At 34.8% G+C, this 18,756-nt stretch overlaps 1 protein-coding gene across 1 annotated transcript; it reads right to left on the bottom strand.

The window, feature by feature from the left end:
• Positions 1-15,306: 15,306 nt before the first annotated feature.
• On the bottom strand, positions 15,307-17,025 carry LOC107874326 (SKP1-like protein 1A). Its single transcript, XM_047414388.1, has 2 exons — positions 16,771-17,025; positions 15,307-15,480 (listed from the first exon to the last, which is right to left on the bottom strand). The coding sequence occupies exons 1-2, from the start codon at positions 17,023-17,025 to the stop codon at positions 15,307-15,309; spliced, it is 429 nt and encodes a 142-aa protein (XP_047270344.1).
• Between the last annotated feature and the right edge of the window lie 1,731 nt (positions 17,026-18,756).

The following is an 18,756-nucleotide window of genomic DNA, read 5'->3' as shown; positions in this document are numbered from 1 at the left end:
ACGCGTCTTCAGTGAGACGCTGCACAAGAGATACTAGATGATATTTCAGTGTCTAATCGAGGTTGCAATAGTAGAGACACTGAACATGGTATGGGTACATATGCTATTGGAGCAGTTTTTACTATATAGCTAGTCATGATTTGGTAGTATAAGAGGTTGCAGAGCTTCGAACTAATATTAGGATGCTTATAAAATAATTTGAAATAATGAGTACTGAGAAAGTGAATGCAGTTAGCATAGAGATCTACTTCTAGGACTTTTGAGACTAAATCTGAAGAGGAAGTAAAGTATCTTGATCATTAGTTGGCAGATTTTTTAGCCCAAGGGCATAGGAATCAAGGTAGGAACTATTACAATGATAAATGCAGAGATAGGAATAGAGACCAAGATGGTGATTAGAGACGCAAATATGAATACAAAGAGAAGAGTGATAGATATGTACCACCAAGTAGTTGTGATACTGAGTCTAGAATAAAGGCAATGTTGTCCAAACTGGTCAAAGGGAAAGAAAGTCAAGAGAGTTGTCTTAAGGAGATTAAGGCAGACCTATCAGGGCTGAATCATAAAGTTGAGTCACATGCTACCGCAATCAAGCAATTGGAACAACATTATGGCTAGATGTCGGCCATACTGAATCAAAGGTAACCTATCATTCTTCCTAGTAATGCGGTGGTTAATCAAAAGAATGATAGTCACTGCCATACCATTACCACTTGGAGTGGTAAAACTACCATAGATCTGCTTGTACCCATTATAGATGAACAAAATAATGATGATGATTCTGTTGATATGGAAAATAGTAGCAAGCAAGATAAGGCAAAAGATGAGGTCGAGGAGCTTGTTTTGAAGCCTATCCTGAAACCTCGCCATCCTTTTCCTTAAAGGCTAAAAAAGAAACAAAAAGAGGGTAAGTATCAAAAAAATTTATCTATGTTGAAGGAGCTACCAGTCAACATCCCACTTGTAGAGGCATTAGAGCAAATAACAGGATATGCAAAATTCATGAAGGATCTAATCACCAAGAAGAGGTCATTAAATCCAGTTGACAATCATTACTCCGATCTCGAAGGCCAACATAATAGGACCGAAATCCTATAATGTTATCCCATGCTAATGTATACAGAGCGTAGGCTTTCTTTGAGCACTCTAATTTCTTTAAAGTAACAGCGTCGGAGGCACGACCTGGCCAGTTAAGGCTAAGAGCGTATCGCCGACAGAAGGGACAAAAAGACCGGTGCACACCATGCAATATTGTAGCTACTAGATCATTGGTAGAGAATAAGGAGGATCCTGGTGCTTTTACCATACCTTGTACCATTGGATCTTTCAACTTCACTCGACAATTATTTTATTTGGGTGCAAGTATCAATATCATACCATTAGCAGTATTTAAGAAGTTGGGATCAGGAGCTCCCACACCAACCACCATGAGACTAGTAATGGCAGATAGAACAGTGAAGAAGCCAGTTGGTATTCTATATGACATATTGGTAAAGATGGCTTATTTTACCTTCCCTGTTGATTTTGTGATTTTAGACTATGAAGTGGACTTTTAAGTCTCAATTATCTTGGCAAGACTATTCTTGGCTAAAGGAGGAACGTTACTAATTTGGAACTAGTACATCTGATACTGAGACTCAATGATGAACATGTGATATTCAACGTATGCAAATCCACGAAGCAGTATGATGATTTAAGAGTGATATTTGTGATTGATTGGTTTGATGAAGAGACAGACCCTTTCCATAATGTTTATGCAGTAATAACTTGGAAATATACTTCTGACATTGTTCCTATTGAAAAAAGGTTGGGCGTTGAAGCTTTAGTAGTCGTGATAATGAACTTTGACAGTGATGGTACTAATGAATAGGATGATATGGTATATGCACTCTATGGGAGCAGTTTTTACATTTATGCACCAAAGAAGCTTGATTTGGATTTGAAGAATAGAACCACTCCGCCTGCTCGCCCATCTATTGAGAAGCCACCCATCTTAGAGTTGAAGGCCCTCCCTTCTCATTTGAGATATGTATTTTTGGGGGCCAACAATACTTTTTTGGTAATTATTACAACTAACTTAATTGATATAGAAGTGGAATCTTTATTATCAGTGCTATAGAAATTCAAGAGGGCCATTAGTTAGTTCATTACAGATATTGTTGGTATTCCACTTGGTCTTTGTACTCATAAGATCCAACTTGAACCGAATTGTGTTCCAAGTATATAACATTAGCATCGACTCAATCCTTATACGAAGGAGGTGGTGAAGAAAGAGATAATCAAGTGGTTGGATACTAGTGTAGTATATCCCATTGCTGAAAACAAGTGGGTCAGTCTGGTACAATGTGTTCCAAAGAAAGGCGGTATTACTGTTGTCCCTATCCCTAATGAGAAAAATGAGCCAGTGATGATGAGGCCAGTCACGAGATAGAGAGTATGCATGGATTACAAAAAATTAAATGCCTGGACTCAGAAGGATCACTTTCCCATGCCATTTATGGACCAGATGTTTGATAGGCTTGTGGGCAGAGAATGGCACTATTTTTTAGCTGGGTCCTCAGGCTACAACCAAATCACTATTGCACCTGAGGACCAAGATAAAACAATTTTTGCTTGTACTTATAGGACCTTTGTATTTAGATATATGCCATTTAGGTTATGTAATGCTCCAGCCATATTTTAGAGATGCATGATGTCAATCTTCTATGACATTGTAGAAGACACCATCGAAGTGTTTATGGATTATTTCTCAGTCGTTGGTGATTCTTTTAATGACTGCTTAGTTTACTTGGCAAATATTCTTTGAAGGTGTGAGAAATGCAACTTGGTACTTAAATGGGAAAAATGACATTTCATGGTTAAAGATGGTATTATGCTTGGGCACAAGATTTCAAAAGAGGTATTAAGGTAGATAGAGAAAAGATTAGTGTGATCGAGAAATTACCTCCACCAATTTCTATAAAGGGTATTCGTAGCTTTTTGGGACATGCTTGATTTTATAAGTGATTCATCAAGGATTTTTCCAAGATTGCCAACCCTTTTTATAGGCTTCACGAGAAAGAGGTGAAATTTGAGTATACTGAAGCATGCTTGAAGGCTTTTAAATGTCTGAAAGAGAAGTTGATGATTTCTCTTATCATCGTATCTCTTGATTGGTCCTTGCCATTTGAGACTATCTGTGACGCAAATAGAGTGTCCTTAAGTGTTGTACGAGGCTAAAAAAAATATCCCTCATCCCATTTATTATGCTAGCAATGCACTAAACCCATCTCAAAAGAACTACACAGTTACTAAACATGAGTTATTAGCAGTTTTTTTTACCTTTGAGAAATTTTGATCTTATTTGATTAGGACAAAGGTGGTCATTCATACTGATCATGTAGCATTGAGGCACTTAATGGTGAAAAAATGCAAAGCCTAGACTGATTAGGTGGGTCCTCTTATTGCCAGAGCTTGATTTTGATGTCTAGGACAGAAAATGCACTGAGAACCAAGTTGCAGGTCATTTGTCTAGACTTGAGGAGGAAGCTATGCAGAAATTGGAAGATGGGCTCGAGATTAATGATAGTTTTCTAGATGAGCAGATATTGGTAGCTTCCCAAGATCTAAATCCATAGTTTACAGACTATGCAAATTTTCTAGCAAGTGATCAGTCCTAGAAGACCTTTCCTTTTAGCAAAGAAAGAAGTTTATGCATGAGGTAAGGAAATTTTTCTGGGATAAGTCTTCTTTATTCAGAATTTCTGTAGATGGGATTATTTATAGATATATACCTGAGGTGTAGATGATGAGTATACTTAAGGCTTGTCATTCTTCACCAACTAAGGATCACATGGAGGAACCCACACAGCCCACAAAATCTTGCAATATGGGTACTATTGGTCAATAATCTACAAAGATGCACATGATTTTGCTTTAGCCTGTGATCAATGTCAATGCCAAAGTAACATCTCTAGATGCCATGAACTTCCCATGACTCCTATTTTAGAATTGGAATTGTTTGATATATGGGGTGTGAATTTCATTGGACCTTTCATGTGTTTGTTTGGCATGAAGTATATTCTTGTGATTGTGGATTATGTTTTTAAATGGGTGAAAGTGGTTGCACTCTCCAACAATGAAGCACGTAGTGTCATTGTATTCTTGAGAAAGAGAATCTTTTCTTGATTTGGCATGCTACGTACTATCATTAATGATGGTGGGTCACATTTCTGCAATCGTCCATTCAAAAGTCTGCTTGAAAAGTATGGAGTGAAACACAAGGTGGAAACACCTTATCATCAGCAGACTAGTGGACAGGTAGAGGTGTCCAGCGGAGAAATCAAGTCCATCTTGGCAAAGACAGTAAATGCCAATAGGAATAATTGGTCACAAAAGTTAGATGATGTATTATGGGATTACCGAACAGCTTTCAAGACTCCCATTGGTCCTTCTCCTTATCAGTTGGTTTATGGCAAGTCATGTCACTTGCCTATTGAACTTGAACATAAAGCACTATGGGCTCTGAAAAAGCTCAATTGGGAGTAGCAAGAGGCAACAAAGTTAAGGTTGAATAAGATAAATGAGTTGGGTGAATTCCGACTCTGGGCTTATGAAAGTTCTGGATTTTACAAAGAAAAGATAAAGCTACACCATGACCTCAAGATTGAGAAAAAAATATTTGAAAAAGGTGACCAAGTATTGCTCTACAACTCAAGATTTCTCTTGTTTCCAGGTAAGTTAAATTCTAGATAGTACGGTCCATTTGATGTGCTAAGAGTGTTCCCATATGGTGATTTGGAATTAAAGAAGGGTGGTGAAACACTGTCAAAGGTGAATGGACAAAGAGTAAAGCATTATATAGGTAACACTAAGAAAATTAATGTGATTTACAAAATGGACCTTGATGAAGTCCAAGTAACCAAGGCAATTACTTAGTGTCGCAATGTTAAATCAAGCGCTACATGGGAGGCAACCCATGAGGCTAGTTGGAGAAATCTAGTATCCAACTTATCCACATCGTGATGCATTGTTAATCAAGCATTGCGTGGTAGTTAACCCATGTTTTGTACTTAATAATTTATAGGGTAATATGTTTGTTAAGTGTGCAGAAAGAAAGATTGCAAAAAAGAGCTAGAATTTCCAGAAACAAGGTCATACGAACTCTTCATGAGTCATATCTTAACGTCACGATTCGTGAGTAGGAGTTGTAAGGACCTAGGAGTTGATGCAGATATAGGTAAAAGTTTTTGGAGTCTTTATGACACTTAGAATAAGTCGTACCATCAGGGTACGATTCATCACACTAAGTCGTCTCAACTCCAAAATCGGATAGGAAATTCCCAGTCTTTATGAATGAGGGAAAAGACTTGTAAGGCTAGGTCTGAGTCATACACATGACTTGTAACCAAGTTTACCAAGTTGAGGGTTGTGGGTCAACCCAACCCATTTCACTATTTTAAACAAAATGAGTACCCGATTCAGGTACCCGGGACTAGGAAAACGCTGAAAACCTCGATTAATAACCGATCCTTAATCTCCCAAAGAACGAAATCACTCAGAAACACACACCTAATTGTCGGTTTATCTCACATTGCACGAATTTCACAAGAATTTAGGGAAGAAAAGTGAAAATTGAAAGAAACTTAATCTCTCAACCATTCAAGTAAGTCTTTGAACTCAAATGCTTTATATTTCAAGTTGAAATTAAGAATGAGTTAAGATTTTAGCATTTCTTTAAGTTGAATAGCTATGTATGTTGAAAATTGAAACCCTAGTTCTTAGAAATTGAGTTGAAAATAAAAGTTGTGGATGAACTTGATATTGTGTATTGGAAATATGTGTTTTTCAATAAATTAGAGTGGTATTGTTATAAATTCAAAGGGTATTTTAGGAATTGTAAGTTGGAATCAACTCATAAGTTAAACTTCTATATTGCAGTGGATCCAAGACCCTTAACATCTTGTACCTACACGTAATGAGTTATAACGAGACTCGTACCTACTGAAAACATAGAATTCTAACTGAGTGTAGGTTCTAGTATGGGTACGACTAGCCTATGTGAGTCATATCCATCCCATACGGCTCATAAACATAAGTTGAAAGGACCTACGAAGATAACATATAATTGAGTTTTATTTCTGGTCTACTTACAATTGTTGGTAACAAGTCATAAAATGTCCTTACGACTGGTCAGGAGGACCCATAAGAAGACCAGTGACCATCCTTATCTATACTATCTATCTTATGACTCTGTCATATGAGCCATACCCAGCTAATACGACTCTTTACCCCCAGTCGTATCCTGAATAGAATATCACACTGACACTAATTTTTCTTATTTTTTCTTTCCTTTCCTTAGTAGTTACAAATGACTATATGCATAAAGGTACCATGCCTCCCAAAGGTTCTTCATCTTCCAAACAAGTACCCAAGAAAAAGCCTGCCCCAAAATCTGACTATCAGTTGGTGAACAACGACAAGGAATCAACCAATAGTAACAGTGATTTAGTTGAATTTCCTATGAAGAAGATAGCTGACTCAAGAAAAAAACACCCTCGGGGAAAGAAAGTGGTCACCTCTGGAGGACAAAACTCCACAGGGACCCAGAATGAAGAACCCAAGTACCTCCCTTCCATACTCACCATCATCTTCTAAGGATGATGAGGATGATGAAGACAAAGAACTTGAGGGTGATACAGGGGCAAAGGAAAATATTGAATCAAGCTCAGAAGCAAGTTCAAAGAGTGAAAGTGAGACTGAGAAAGAAGCTGATGTCATGCCTATTGACAGACAGGACCCACCGTTAGCTATTACACCTTTTTTGGTTCCCATTGAACGGTGAGGGTATCCAGTATGCAGGAAACATATAATGATCAGTTGAGCAAACTCCTGGAATAAAAAGAATTTTTTATCTTGAGAGGGGGTTGACCATCACATGGATATCCGAGTTGCCAAAATTTGAGGCTCAATTCCAACAGTATAAGTTTGAATAGATGACTATAGTGCCCAGCAAGTACAGTACCACATTAGTGCAGGAGTTTTATGTGGCATATAAGCATTAGTTAAAGAAAAAAAGGCGGTGATCCAGTTACCTCATTAACCATTCAGGAGTATAGGTGAATAACTCCCTGCTGACTGTTTCTCAATTCTTGAACGAACCAAGATTTCTTCCACTGGTAAATATAGGTGAAATGGAGTACCACATGGATGAAATATGGAAAATTACTCGGAAGTAGCTAGGGTTCGATGATAAAATGACACACTTCAGGTGGATCATGAGTTTGATAGCTTTGAATAGTAAAGATGTATGGGTGGTAGGTGTCCTAGGAGTGGACTCACATAAAATTGAGAGACATATATTGAACTTCGAGGCTAAGGTGTGGTGGACACTGGACCGACGCAGATTATGTCCCACTGGGGACAACGTGCTAAGTTCGGTCCATGCGGACTAATAGCAGGGTTGATGGTTGGCTATGACTTTGACATGGAAGAGTATTTAGCTTAAGAAATACCTGATAGACCTATGGGTTGAGAGAATTTACTACTGACATATCCTCATATGATCACTCAGATGTGTTTTGCTGCAAGGGTGCAGGAACTTCCCAGAATCGACCAACTCATTGAGCCTACAAATATTACAAACTTAGGGTTAATTCGGGATATTACCAGTACCATGGCCAGGCAAGTAAGATAAGGAGTTGATATAAAAGTTGAGATGTTCAGATAGAGTAGACAGATTGAGGCTTCAAGGACAGATGAGATAGGTGTGCAGACTAAGCAGCAAATATCTAATGCAGTGGGTACATCTAGTGCCCCTTCTCTTGCATAATTTGTATCACCTCAACCCAAAGAAATATAGGATGGCTTGATAGTTATCTCATAGGCGATGTGGGATGTGTAAATGAAGGTATTAGCCATGCTAAAGACAAAGGTCCGGTACATAGAAAGGGGTGTGAAACCCTGGGTTGACACTAAACTACAAGACTAGGACAGAAGGGTATAGAATCGACTGGATGCATTTGAGCAGTGGATAACTCGATAGTTGCTAAGCGGCTAAACCCCAGATATTATAGAGGTAAAAGTAGAGATATTCAAAATTAGAAAAATAGTAAGTGAGATGTATGACAGGCCATTCATCACAACACCCGTGGTTATGAAAATTAAGCCTGAAGTACATATTTTAAATATTTAGAGAATTATGAAGGTACAAATTCTAGAACTGGAGGAGGAAGAAAGAAGAGAGAGAAATCACAAGAGTGCAGAAAAAGATTGATTGAAAAAGGCTAAGCAAGATAGCGTACAGAGTGATCAGGACCGACAGGTGAGGGTATAAGAGATGCATGCTGAAGCTGGTAGCTCGAAACTGGTGAGTATTGATATTGAGGAAAGTGGTGATAGAGCCCTGTTGATTGATGTACCATTGAGCGTACCGGCCACAACCAGTGCCACTATTGTAAAACAGTCCCGGTAGCTGATAGGACTCATGTTGATAATGTTGGGACTCGACCTGAGGGCCCACGTGATGAGGCAGTTTGAGCTGGCACCTTGAACTCCCAGGTATATTCCTGATCCCTTGTATTACATTGTTAGATGCTCTAGGGACAGTGCATAGGCTTTAAGTTAGGGGTGGGGGTGTACCAAGGTTGTCATGGGCTATACTTTCCATGTTTCGAAGCACGTGGCCACAATCTAAAAATTTTGAGGACTGGCATATTTTTGTTTCTGTTGTTGTGTGTGTGCTGGAATAGCAGAAAATAGGGGAAAAATTTGTACTTGTGGCAGTAGATGTTGTTTTGAATAACTATGCTGAAATTATTTGATTTTGAAATAATTGTGCTAAAAATTAATACCTCTCCTAAATTTTAGTGTTAATTATGTGATTTGTGTATTTGTGTGAGACGATTGTGAATCGGATAATGGTATTAAGATTAGGAATAGAACTACTAGGGCAAATAATTGCATAATTGGATAGGTAGTACCTAGCAGTATAGTTCTGTGCGAGTGTGTGTGAGGCACTACTTGGTTCCTGGGTGTCTGAATCTAGAACTTACCCAGTTGCTCTTACCTAGGTTTCAGGATAGTCGATTAGGAGATAATCATAGGCCATTTTTATTGTGAGTCCACTCAAGCCTAAATGCCTAACTAAATGAAGTATGAATCCCTTGATCCAAAAATTTGAGCCTTAAGTGACCCATTTCTTGATTACACTGATTCCACCTTCCCGTTTCACTTACAATGAACCTATATTGGCCTTGGTCCTCTTTGGACACTATGCATCTTAACTTAGGCAAATCGCCTAAGTTGAGGTTGGCTATTATAGGGGTGCGTAGGGAAAATTGAGTATAAAGAAAGACGTGTAGAAAGAAATAAAAAATTAAAAAAAGACAAGTCCGGTAAAAATAAAAGAAAAATAAAAAGAAAAGAAAAGAAAAAATAAAGTGAGAGAAGAAAACTGCACCCAGTCCAATTTGAAGATGCTTTAAAAAGAAAAAAGGAGGCATAAATTAAAAATAAAATAAAGAAAAAGTTGAAAATAAGTGGACCCCAGATAAAACATAGTGTCAAGGAGGAGTAGTCACTGAAAAAAAATCCGAAAAAGATATCATACCAGCACCAAACCTACGTTACAAGCCGAAGAAAGTCCTTTAGTGATCCTACACCGACTATCCAAAAATTTAGGAAGAGGGCATATGGCTAAGCCTATGGTATTCTGTATACACTGGTTGATACTTCTTTGTGAGCAAGAGAGCATATTTGGTAGTATCCCTAAATAATTTGATTTATCTAAATTGAGTGCATGAGATTTCTTTGATGTAAGCTCACATGGGGTATATTGTTAGGTTGCCAGACTGTCCGGTGAATGTGATTTGTATATGTCTAGTTGTCTGTTACTAATGTAATGCAACCATCAGATTCTTTTTTGTCATTTCATATACCAAATTGATATACACAGTTATGATCTTGAAAAGTAAAACTAGGAGGGGGAATAAAATATTGAAAATTGAAATAAAAAGTCTCTGCCATAGTTATCTAAGGATATTCCTATTTAAGCATAGTTGTTGTGGATAGCTTTTTGGTTTTTGTTTTGCCTAAGGACACGCAAACTTCTAAGTTGAGGGTGTTGATGCGTCGTGGAAACACGACACTTTAAATGTTTAAAACAAAGAATTTATACTTGTACTTAGGTTATTTTAGTAGATATGATGTGTTTTTATGCTTGTTGCAAGTGAAACAGGTCAATTATAGTGTTGGGATGAAATTGGAAGAAAAGAACCTGAAGAAGACATAGTTTGTAAATGATACAAGTCACCTTAATAGTCATCAACACATCATACCACTCGTAGGTTGACACATACACATAAGTGTAACAAAAGCCAAGCAAAAGAATCAAGTGATGACAAGATACGACTAGAGCATACGGGTCGTAAAGGATACGAGTTTGAAGAAGCAGTAATCAAGAGAATAGAAACTAAAATCAAATTCAGAGTTGAAGTCTCAGAAGAAGACGAGTTGAAAGTTTGAGTATGACTCATATGGGTAAACCGCAATCAAACCAGTGTTCAGAGCATTAAAGAAAGAAGCCCCAGGTGGTGATGAGTGAAGGCCACAAGTCTTATGGTCAAGGTACGACTCATGAACTTGATTCATAAATATATCAGAAACATAGAGTCCTAGAAGATCAAAAACTGGAGAACATACGACTAGCATAGTATGACTCGTATGTGGGTCGAACACAAGAAATTTACGGAGTTGAGAATCCAGGGGAACACAATCCTAGTGTTCGTCTTCTATTGTTTACAAACTCAAAGTATTCAAGATTTGGTTACTATTTACTTACGACTTCCAAATTCCCCCATTTAATTTTCTGTACTGCTTGTGAATTTTGTCAAGTTAAGCAACTGTTCAATGTTTTTCCTGTGGGTTCGACCCCAACCTAGTAGGATTACTATATTTGGCATCGACCGCTGCATACTTCTTTGGAGGTTAGTTTTGGGGAACATCATAAGTCCGATGGACGGACACTAGGAACTCATGTTTGTCAGCATAAGGTTTCGTCTTGGTGACCGCATGCTTGTGGGGTACACGGGAATCCCCCAAGTTTATACTTGTATATATGTATCATGGAGGGCGAAGGGTACACGAAAATCTCCGAACACTATGATATCTCTAGGTCATACGGCTACACGTACTAGGACCATTTTAGGGGTAACACTAGACCCATAAAGCCCGTGGGTGTATTGTGATGATAAATGTAAATAAACCCAGGCTAAAGTTTTAAACGGATGCTAAACCTGGTTCCCTTTCCCAGTATGGTATATATGTATGTATGTGGTTGCATATGGTTATTTACTTTGGTTTTAAATAATGGTACTATTTTATCCTTATTCCTGAGTACATTCTAGCATTTTTTCGCTAACCATTTTCGGGCACTGTATCCCCATGCAATGCAGGAACCGGTCATACTACTCCTCTTGCTCAGTGACTTAGTTTCGGGGACAATATTTGTGTCAGACTGGAGTGGTGAGCTTCCATACTCCGTAAGACTCCATTTCATGTTATGGACTTCTTTACAATATTTTTGTTTTTTAGACTTTAGTTTTGCCTATAGTTGGGATCATGTCCCGATCGGATGTTCTTGATTTTTGGATAAAGACTTTATGTGACTACTATAGGCATATGCGGTGTCAGTATTGGTGTCAGCCTTGGTATTGGTATTGGCATTAGGGCTGACACCAATTGGGAATTTGGTTGTTTATGGTTATGAACTTTCTTAAATATCTTTTAATTGATTTTGATATATCTTATTATATGTTTGGAATTCACCTGATATGGGTTGTAGGGAGGTTATGGTTGGGTCTTTGGGGTGGTCTCCGATTTTGATTGAACTTGAGGCACCCGACACGACCAGGATCTAGTTAGGGTCGTGTCAATTAAGAAGAAAATGTCTTTGAATTTCTTCATCGAACTTTACATTCATTTCGGACAATTGGTCAAGGACACCCTAAAAATCATTTATATGATTTGAAATAGGACTGCCCTCTTTGTACCTAATATTCATCAATTGCTGAAGCATGAAAAATTTGTTCTTGCCATCTTTTAAAGTATAAAGTATCTCGACCTTGTCCTACAAACTTTTGAAATGTGTCTCATTTACAATATGGTTTCTAATATTATCTTCAACTCATTTTATAATATAGCAACAAACCTGCAAGTGCTTGAATTCCCAATGCTTGTTTGTTATAGAGTGAGGTTTATTAGACGCAAACACAGATAAATGCATTTTCTTAACAAATAGAAGATCTTTCATCTTGTCTTTTCAAGTATGATAACTACTATTATTCAAACATAACGTCTTGATCTATTTACCTCCATCATTCAAATTAACAATCAACAACAACCAATTCTCTAATACCACTTTGTTAAAACAGACAAGGGCATTATCAAAATACACAATAAGGTAGCAGCAAAAGAATACTTAAGTCTAAACTTTACTTTTAATTAAAACCAAGAGGAAATAAACAAATCCAAGAACAATGATAATAAGTCAGCCAATAAATCAACCAAATAAATACAATAAGAAAAGAATAAAATCAATCACACGAGACACCAAATTTATATACAAAAATCCTTCAGTGTGAAGAGTAAAAAATCATGAGAACAAAACTTCCACTATAATCACCAAGAGTTATAAGACTGTTCTCCAAAATTGGCCACAAAATAAGTACCAAATAACGAGCAATAATAGATAAAGCATAACACCAAAAACAAGATAATTAAAAGAGCAAAAGCATAAAAAATATAGTTACTATTCATGAATGAAAAATAGGAGATATAGGCCACCAAATATAACTTTGTTAGTTTCTAATCAAAGATTGAAATGAGAGAAATAAGCTGTCCAAAATTCAACCCAATCAGACAAGAAACGAAGTGAAAATCATAATTTGAAGTTGACTGCTATGGCTGAAATTTCAATGCAAAAATTTGCACTTTGTTATTTTCTAATCAAATTATATGACAGAAACAAGTTGTCCAAAAATTAACTCAATCAGACAAGAAAAAAAGCTAAAATCATAATTTGAAGTTGACTGCTATGGCTGAAATTTCAATGCAAAAATCTACACTTTATCTCTATATTTGGCTTCTAAAAACTCTTTTGTAGATAATGAAATAAGACTAAAAAGGTTTATATTTCCCCAGAGTAATGGGCCTATGGTTAAATATGGGTTGATCCAAATTGGGCTTTATTTATTCACATAAAAAAAATTGTAAACCACATAAATTCCATGTAATATAAAAATAATTACAGAAAATCTCTTTAGGTTTTCTCTCTCCCTATTTTACCAAAGATACTCATACATTCGTAGCTTTATTATACATAGTTGTGATGTATGATAAAACTGTTTTGCCTACAATTAAGGAAGGAGAAATCAGAAAATATCTTCCTATTCCTTAAATTACGACATTAAATACCTAATTAAGTAGTGTATGAGTTAATATAGGAACTGAAATTTTAATTTCAAAAAAAACTCTTAAACATTACTGTTAATATTCATCACTATTCGAATACATTTCTGAGGAAAAAGAGTCGGCTTCTTTCTTTCATCACTGTTAAAACACGTTTTTGAGAAAAAAATAATCGGATTCTTTCTTGATTTCTAAAAAAAAAAAACATGAACATCCTCATATTGTTGCGTCATTCTGGTGTCTGGGAATTGAAAATCAGTTATAAATCATACAAAAGTGATGCCATTATTATTTCTAAAAGTATTAACTTTCTAAAAGTGGTTGCGACAATAGAGATGGAATTGAATGTTGACACTGTTCGAAAGAAAATTGAAATTAAATACATCATTGATGGTAATTTTCTTAAACTTTACAGTAAATTCGTTTTGGGTTGTTGATTTACGATCTGGGAAAAAAATCGTTCTTCTACATCGTTCTTCAATTATACGAAAATCAATATGAATATCCCCATATTGTTGTGATATTCTGGATTCTGGGAGTCGGAAATAAGTTATAAATCCTATAAAAGTGACGCAATTATTGTTTCGGAAAGTATAACTTTCTTGAAATTGATTGCTACGATAGCAATGAAATTGGATCTCGACGAAGTACGTAACAAAATTGAAGTGAAATATGTCGTTGAAGGTAATTCTTCTCCAATTTTCATTACAAATGACAATGGAGTGAGATTTTTCATCGTGTTAAAGAAGCAATTTTCTGGATTGGTTAATTTTCCGCTGTGTATTTTCGTTTTCAACAAATCGAATGAGGAAATCGAGTTTGATATAGAAACGGCGGTTGTAGTATGTATGGTAATATTTGTATCAGATGTGTTGAACAAGTTCATGTTTTGATTTTGTGTTCTGATGAATGTAATCATAATTTTTCGAATGTATAACATATGATTATACATTCGATTGAATGTATAACATGTTATTATACATTCGATTGAATGTATACCATGTCATTATACATTGAGTCAATGTATAATGAAATTGTGACAGGTCCAAATTTTGTATTTTTCTTCCAGAAATTATGATTTTTAAAAATTTTGTATAATACAATAACTCGGTGTAAAATTTTGATGCAACTATGTATTTCATTGTCGTAACAAAGACTGCAAGTGGGTGTTGAAGGCGTCTAGTATGAATCATTCAAAAATATTTGTGATAAAAAGATTTGATTCGGAGTGTACGTGCAGTCTTAGCGATAGAGTGCTGAATAACTTCACTGTGACAATGAAAACAAGCAAAACCATCATGAAACAAGCAAACAATAGCAGATGTTCAAGCCTTGCTGCAAAATCATAGTCAACCCTGTTGGCCCCTTGATAGTGTCTAATTTCTGGGCATTTTAAATCCTGCTAGATTACACACTCAAATAGCATACACCAAGAATCATTTAGAATATCATGCCAACATTGAAGTCAGGATGTGGGGACTCAACACTTCCAAATGAGGAGAAGGAGAAGTGCCTATTTCCTACTGAAAGTTCATTGCTCAAGAAACAGATGCCTCCACAACACAAATATGCCACTAGCTAAAAAATAACTTAAAGCAACAACACGTTAAAGTAACACCAGGAACAACATAAATCTCCAACAACATCAAATAAAAACATAACGGCCCAATAAACTAAGTAAATATATAAGCATAGCACAAATAGATTTTAACAAATCTTCTCATTGAACAACCATCACTTAAAAATTGTGACACAAAAGTTAAGAACAACGAAATCTAAAGGTTCCAAAAGAAAACATCCATTGGAAACATATTTACTACTAATAGAAAGTGTTTATAGCATCAGAATACTAGCAATTCTTTACTCAAAGGCCCAAGCATTCTCCCTCATGGCCTCCTCCTCCTCTGCTGGTGTGAAGTCATTCTTGATGTTGAAGGTCTTGCAGATCTCCTCTGAAGTCTTTCCTTTGATCATGTCAGCCACAGTCTGACAGGTGAGAACTAGCAGGATCTTGATGTTCAAATAGTTGGCAACCTGAAAAGTTGTAAGAATAGCATCCATTAGAAATCTAAAATAATTTACTAAAAAAAATCAAACATTTAAATTTTTTAACTTTACTAGCATGTTGTATTAGCATTAGTGATACAGGAACCTTATATTAAATTAAACTACTTGTTAAAAGATTTAGCCTAACAACAAAAACATCACAACAAGAATCTTTAAAGTTAAAGCCTTCCTAATAGGAATAATTATGAAGGCTTTAAAGTCAAAGTCTTCCTAATAGGAATAATCAACAAGAATCTTTTTACAATTAGCCAAGTAGATAACATCAATCACCCAAGATAACAAACAACACATACAACAGATGCAAATATTGTTAATGCAACGCATAAAAACTGCAACAGTGGATGGAACCCAAACAGTACACAAAAGCATTAAAAATCAACTCAACACAGGTACACAAACAAGTGAACCCTAAGTAGAAAATCAGGCAAATAAGGCGAACACATTATATACACGAACAATAAAAGCAAACAGGGGAAAATATTATAAAACTTACCAATGAGCCCTGAACAGAAAATCAAGAAAAATAAACTACCTATCAATCGAATCAGTACCAAGTAAAGCTAGAAAATTCAACAATACACTAATAATTAAAGCAAGAAAAACATAAACCATAACCATTACATAAAGGTATAACAGTCCGTGAACAATAAAAAGACTTATAATCCAATAATCAAATAATCAAATAAGTACAATAAAAGTATGAAAATCAACTTAATTTAGACAATTTATACGAAAAATAAAAATCAGACTCTAATTACACAATAGTAACACATGTATGATGTTATCTTATACATTCAAAATATTAAATCAGACCCTGACTATACAACTGTTAGATATGTATGAGTGTAACTTATACATTCAATAATTAAACTACAGTAATGTATAATGCCATGATACACATTTACTACTTAAAAATGTATGACCTATAAGCTTGTTAGAATGTATAATGTCACCTTATACAATTTTAGGACTTTATGACTGTTTGGATGTTTAAAACTGTCAATGTATAACATATTGAAATATATTTTGGAATATCTATATTATACATTATTTGGGTAAAAATAACTAATGTACAATGTCTTATACTTTACATCTTAAACATCGAGAATGTATGATGTCTTATGTACCTATATGTTTGTAATGTAGCCTTATACAAAATACTAATATTATACATTAGTGTTCCAAAAAATTAATATGTTTCAATATATTATACATTAATATTCCAAAGTAAGTAAAGTATAAATGTATAATCAATACCTTTGAAAGACGTGGTTGACCGGAATCGTCAAACTTCTTCTTACTGGCCGCTTTTGAACTTGACTTCTTCAATCTAGAACTGGCTGCTTCCTTCAATTTCTTCATTATTGTCAGATCATTTTGATAGTTTGAACGATTCTCTGCAAAATTGGATTCTTCAAAATCAAATGTACCAGGAACAAACCCAACGGGGATATCTTGTTTTTTAGAATCTAACTGACTAAGTCCTAAACTAAAGTTAGGACAAGAATCCATTACCAATTTTTACAGTAATTCGATTAACCTGAATCAACAAACCAAGAAAATAAAAAATCGTACTTGTATTATATGAAGAAAACCAAAAAAAATTGAACTCTGAAACTTGAAAATACTTGCAAAATAAGGTAAATTCATATAAACAAACATGCATCCATAAAATATACGGGCAAATTCAAAAATAGGTAAAGTTGAAAAAAAATCTACAAACCAAGAATCGCACTTGTATTATATCAAGAAAATATAAAAAATCAAACTCCGAAACTTGAAAGTACTTGCAAAATAAGGTAAAACGAACATGCATCCACAAAATATACGGACAAATTCAAAAATTGATAAAATTGAAAGAAAATCAAATAAATCTTCAAAACTTACAAATTTGTAACTCCCCGATACAGTTAACTTGAATTTTGCCGTGAAAAAGTGGATTCAAATATGGAGGATATATCAGGTGTGTAGTGGGAGCATATGGGGGAGTAAAATAAGGAAGAGAAAACCCTGTTGTAAGATGTATAATGTTTAAGAGAGAGAAAGTTGAAAAGAAAAGGATTATGTAAATAGTTTGAGATATGTGTAAATACTTTACCAAATTGATATATAATGTAATAAAGTAACTTTAGTTAGCGTATATATGTTTTAGAAAAAAAAAAAAAAACTTAACCCAGCAATATAAAATTGTACCTGTACAATGTATTTTGTGAAAAATTTTTGAAAAGTGATTTGAATGTTTACACTTTACTTAAAATCTTCGCAATAGACAAAATTATTTAATTTTAAATTGAGCGTTACACGTGCGAGACACGTGAGGTTATACTACTACATATTAAAAGTGTGAAGACACTTAGAAAAGTGATTTGAACTTTTTGTCCTTCATTAAAAGACCCACTATAGACGAAACTGTCATTTACCATTTTACTAAATTATTATTTAATTATTTTGTAATACTTTAGATGTCCCATTAAAATTTAGTTATTAATCTTTTCTTATTTAAATATAATTAAAAAATACTATTATTTTCAGTTATTAATTCACCTTCCTTATTTAAACATAATTAAAAATACTATTGATTTTCAATTATTAATTCACCTTTAAGGAACTAACCAAATATGAATTGCATTTCTGCCAGAGGCTGTTTCCAAGGCTTGAACCCGTGACCTCCTGGTCACATGGCAGCAACTTTACCCCAGTTACTCCAAGGCTCCCCTTCCAAAATTAAACTCTACAAATGTATAAATTAATAAAGAGCCTAAAAAATCAAATTCGATGGGCCTATATTACTATTTTTCAGATAACACGGGCTCGGTATATGTTATTTTTTTATCTCAAACAATGTAATCCAAATAGAATTTAGATAATCAATCATACTTTTAATACGTTTTTAGATATTTTAAGTTGTTAACTATTGTACTTAATAATAGTTTTTTGTTTTCAAATAATATATGTTACTCTCCTTGTCCAAACTTTTGTGGCATTGATAGTCAATTATATTTTAAAAATAATTTAAGTTTTTAATTATTGTGATTTTTCATACTATTCTTCTATTCCAATTTAAATTCCATTGATATAATTTTGAGAGTCAATCAAATATTTCATATCTTTTAAAAAAATTTAAGTTGTTAATTATTGTGATTTATAATATTTTTTACGTACTTTTTGAAATATATAACACATTATTTTTACTTTTAGATATTTTAAGTTGTTAACTATTGTAATTTATAATACTTTTTATGT

The sequence above is a fragment of the Capsicum annuum genome, chromosome 6, assembly GCF_002878395.1.
Source record: "Capsicum annuum cultivar UCD-10X-F1 chromosome 6, UCD10Xv1.1, whole genome shotgun sequence".
Taxonomy (NCBI): Eukaryota; Viridiplantae; Streptophyta; class Magnoliopsida; order Solanales; family Solanaceae; genus Capsicum; species Capsicum annuum.
This window is presented reverse-complemented; position numbering and strand designations above follow the sequence as displayed.

Excerpts from the sequence above, each read along its gene's own strand:
- LOC107874326 (XM_047414388.1), bottom strand. The coding sequence starts at position 17,025 with ATGGATTCTTGTCCTAACTTTAGTTTAGGACTTAGTCAGTTAGATTCT. Across the intron at positions 15,481-16,770 it reads GTCAACCACGTCTTTCAAAG|GTTGCCAACTATTTGAACAT; the intron begins GTATTGATTATA and ends ACAACTTTTCAG.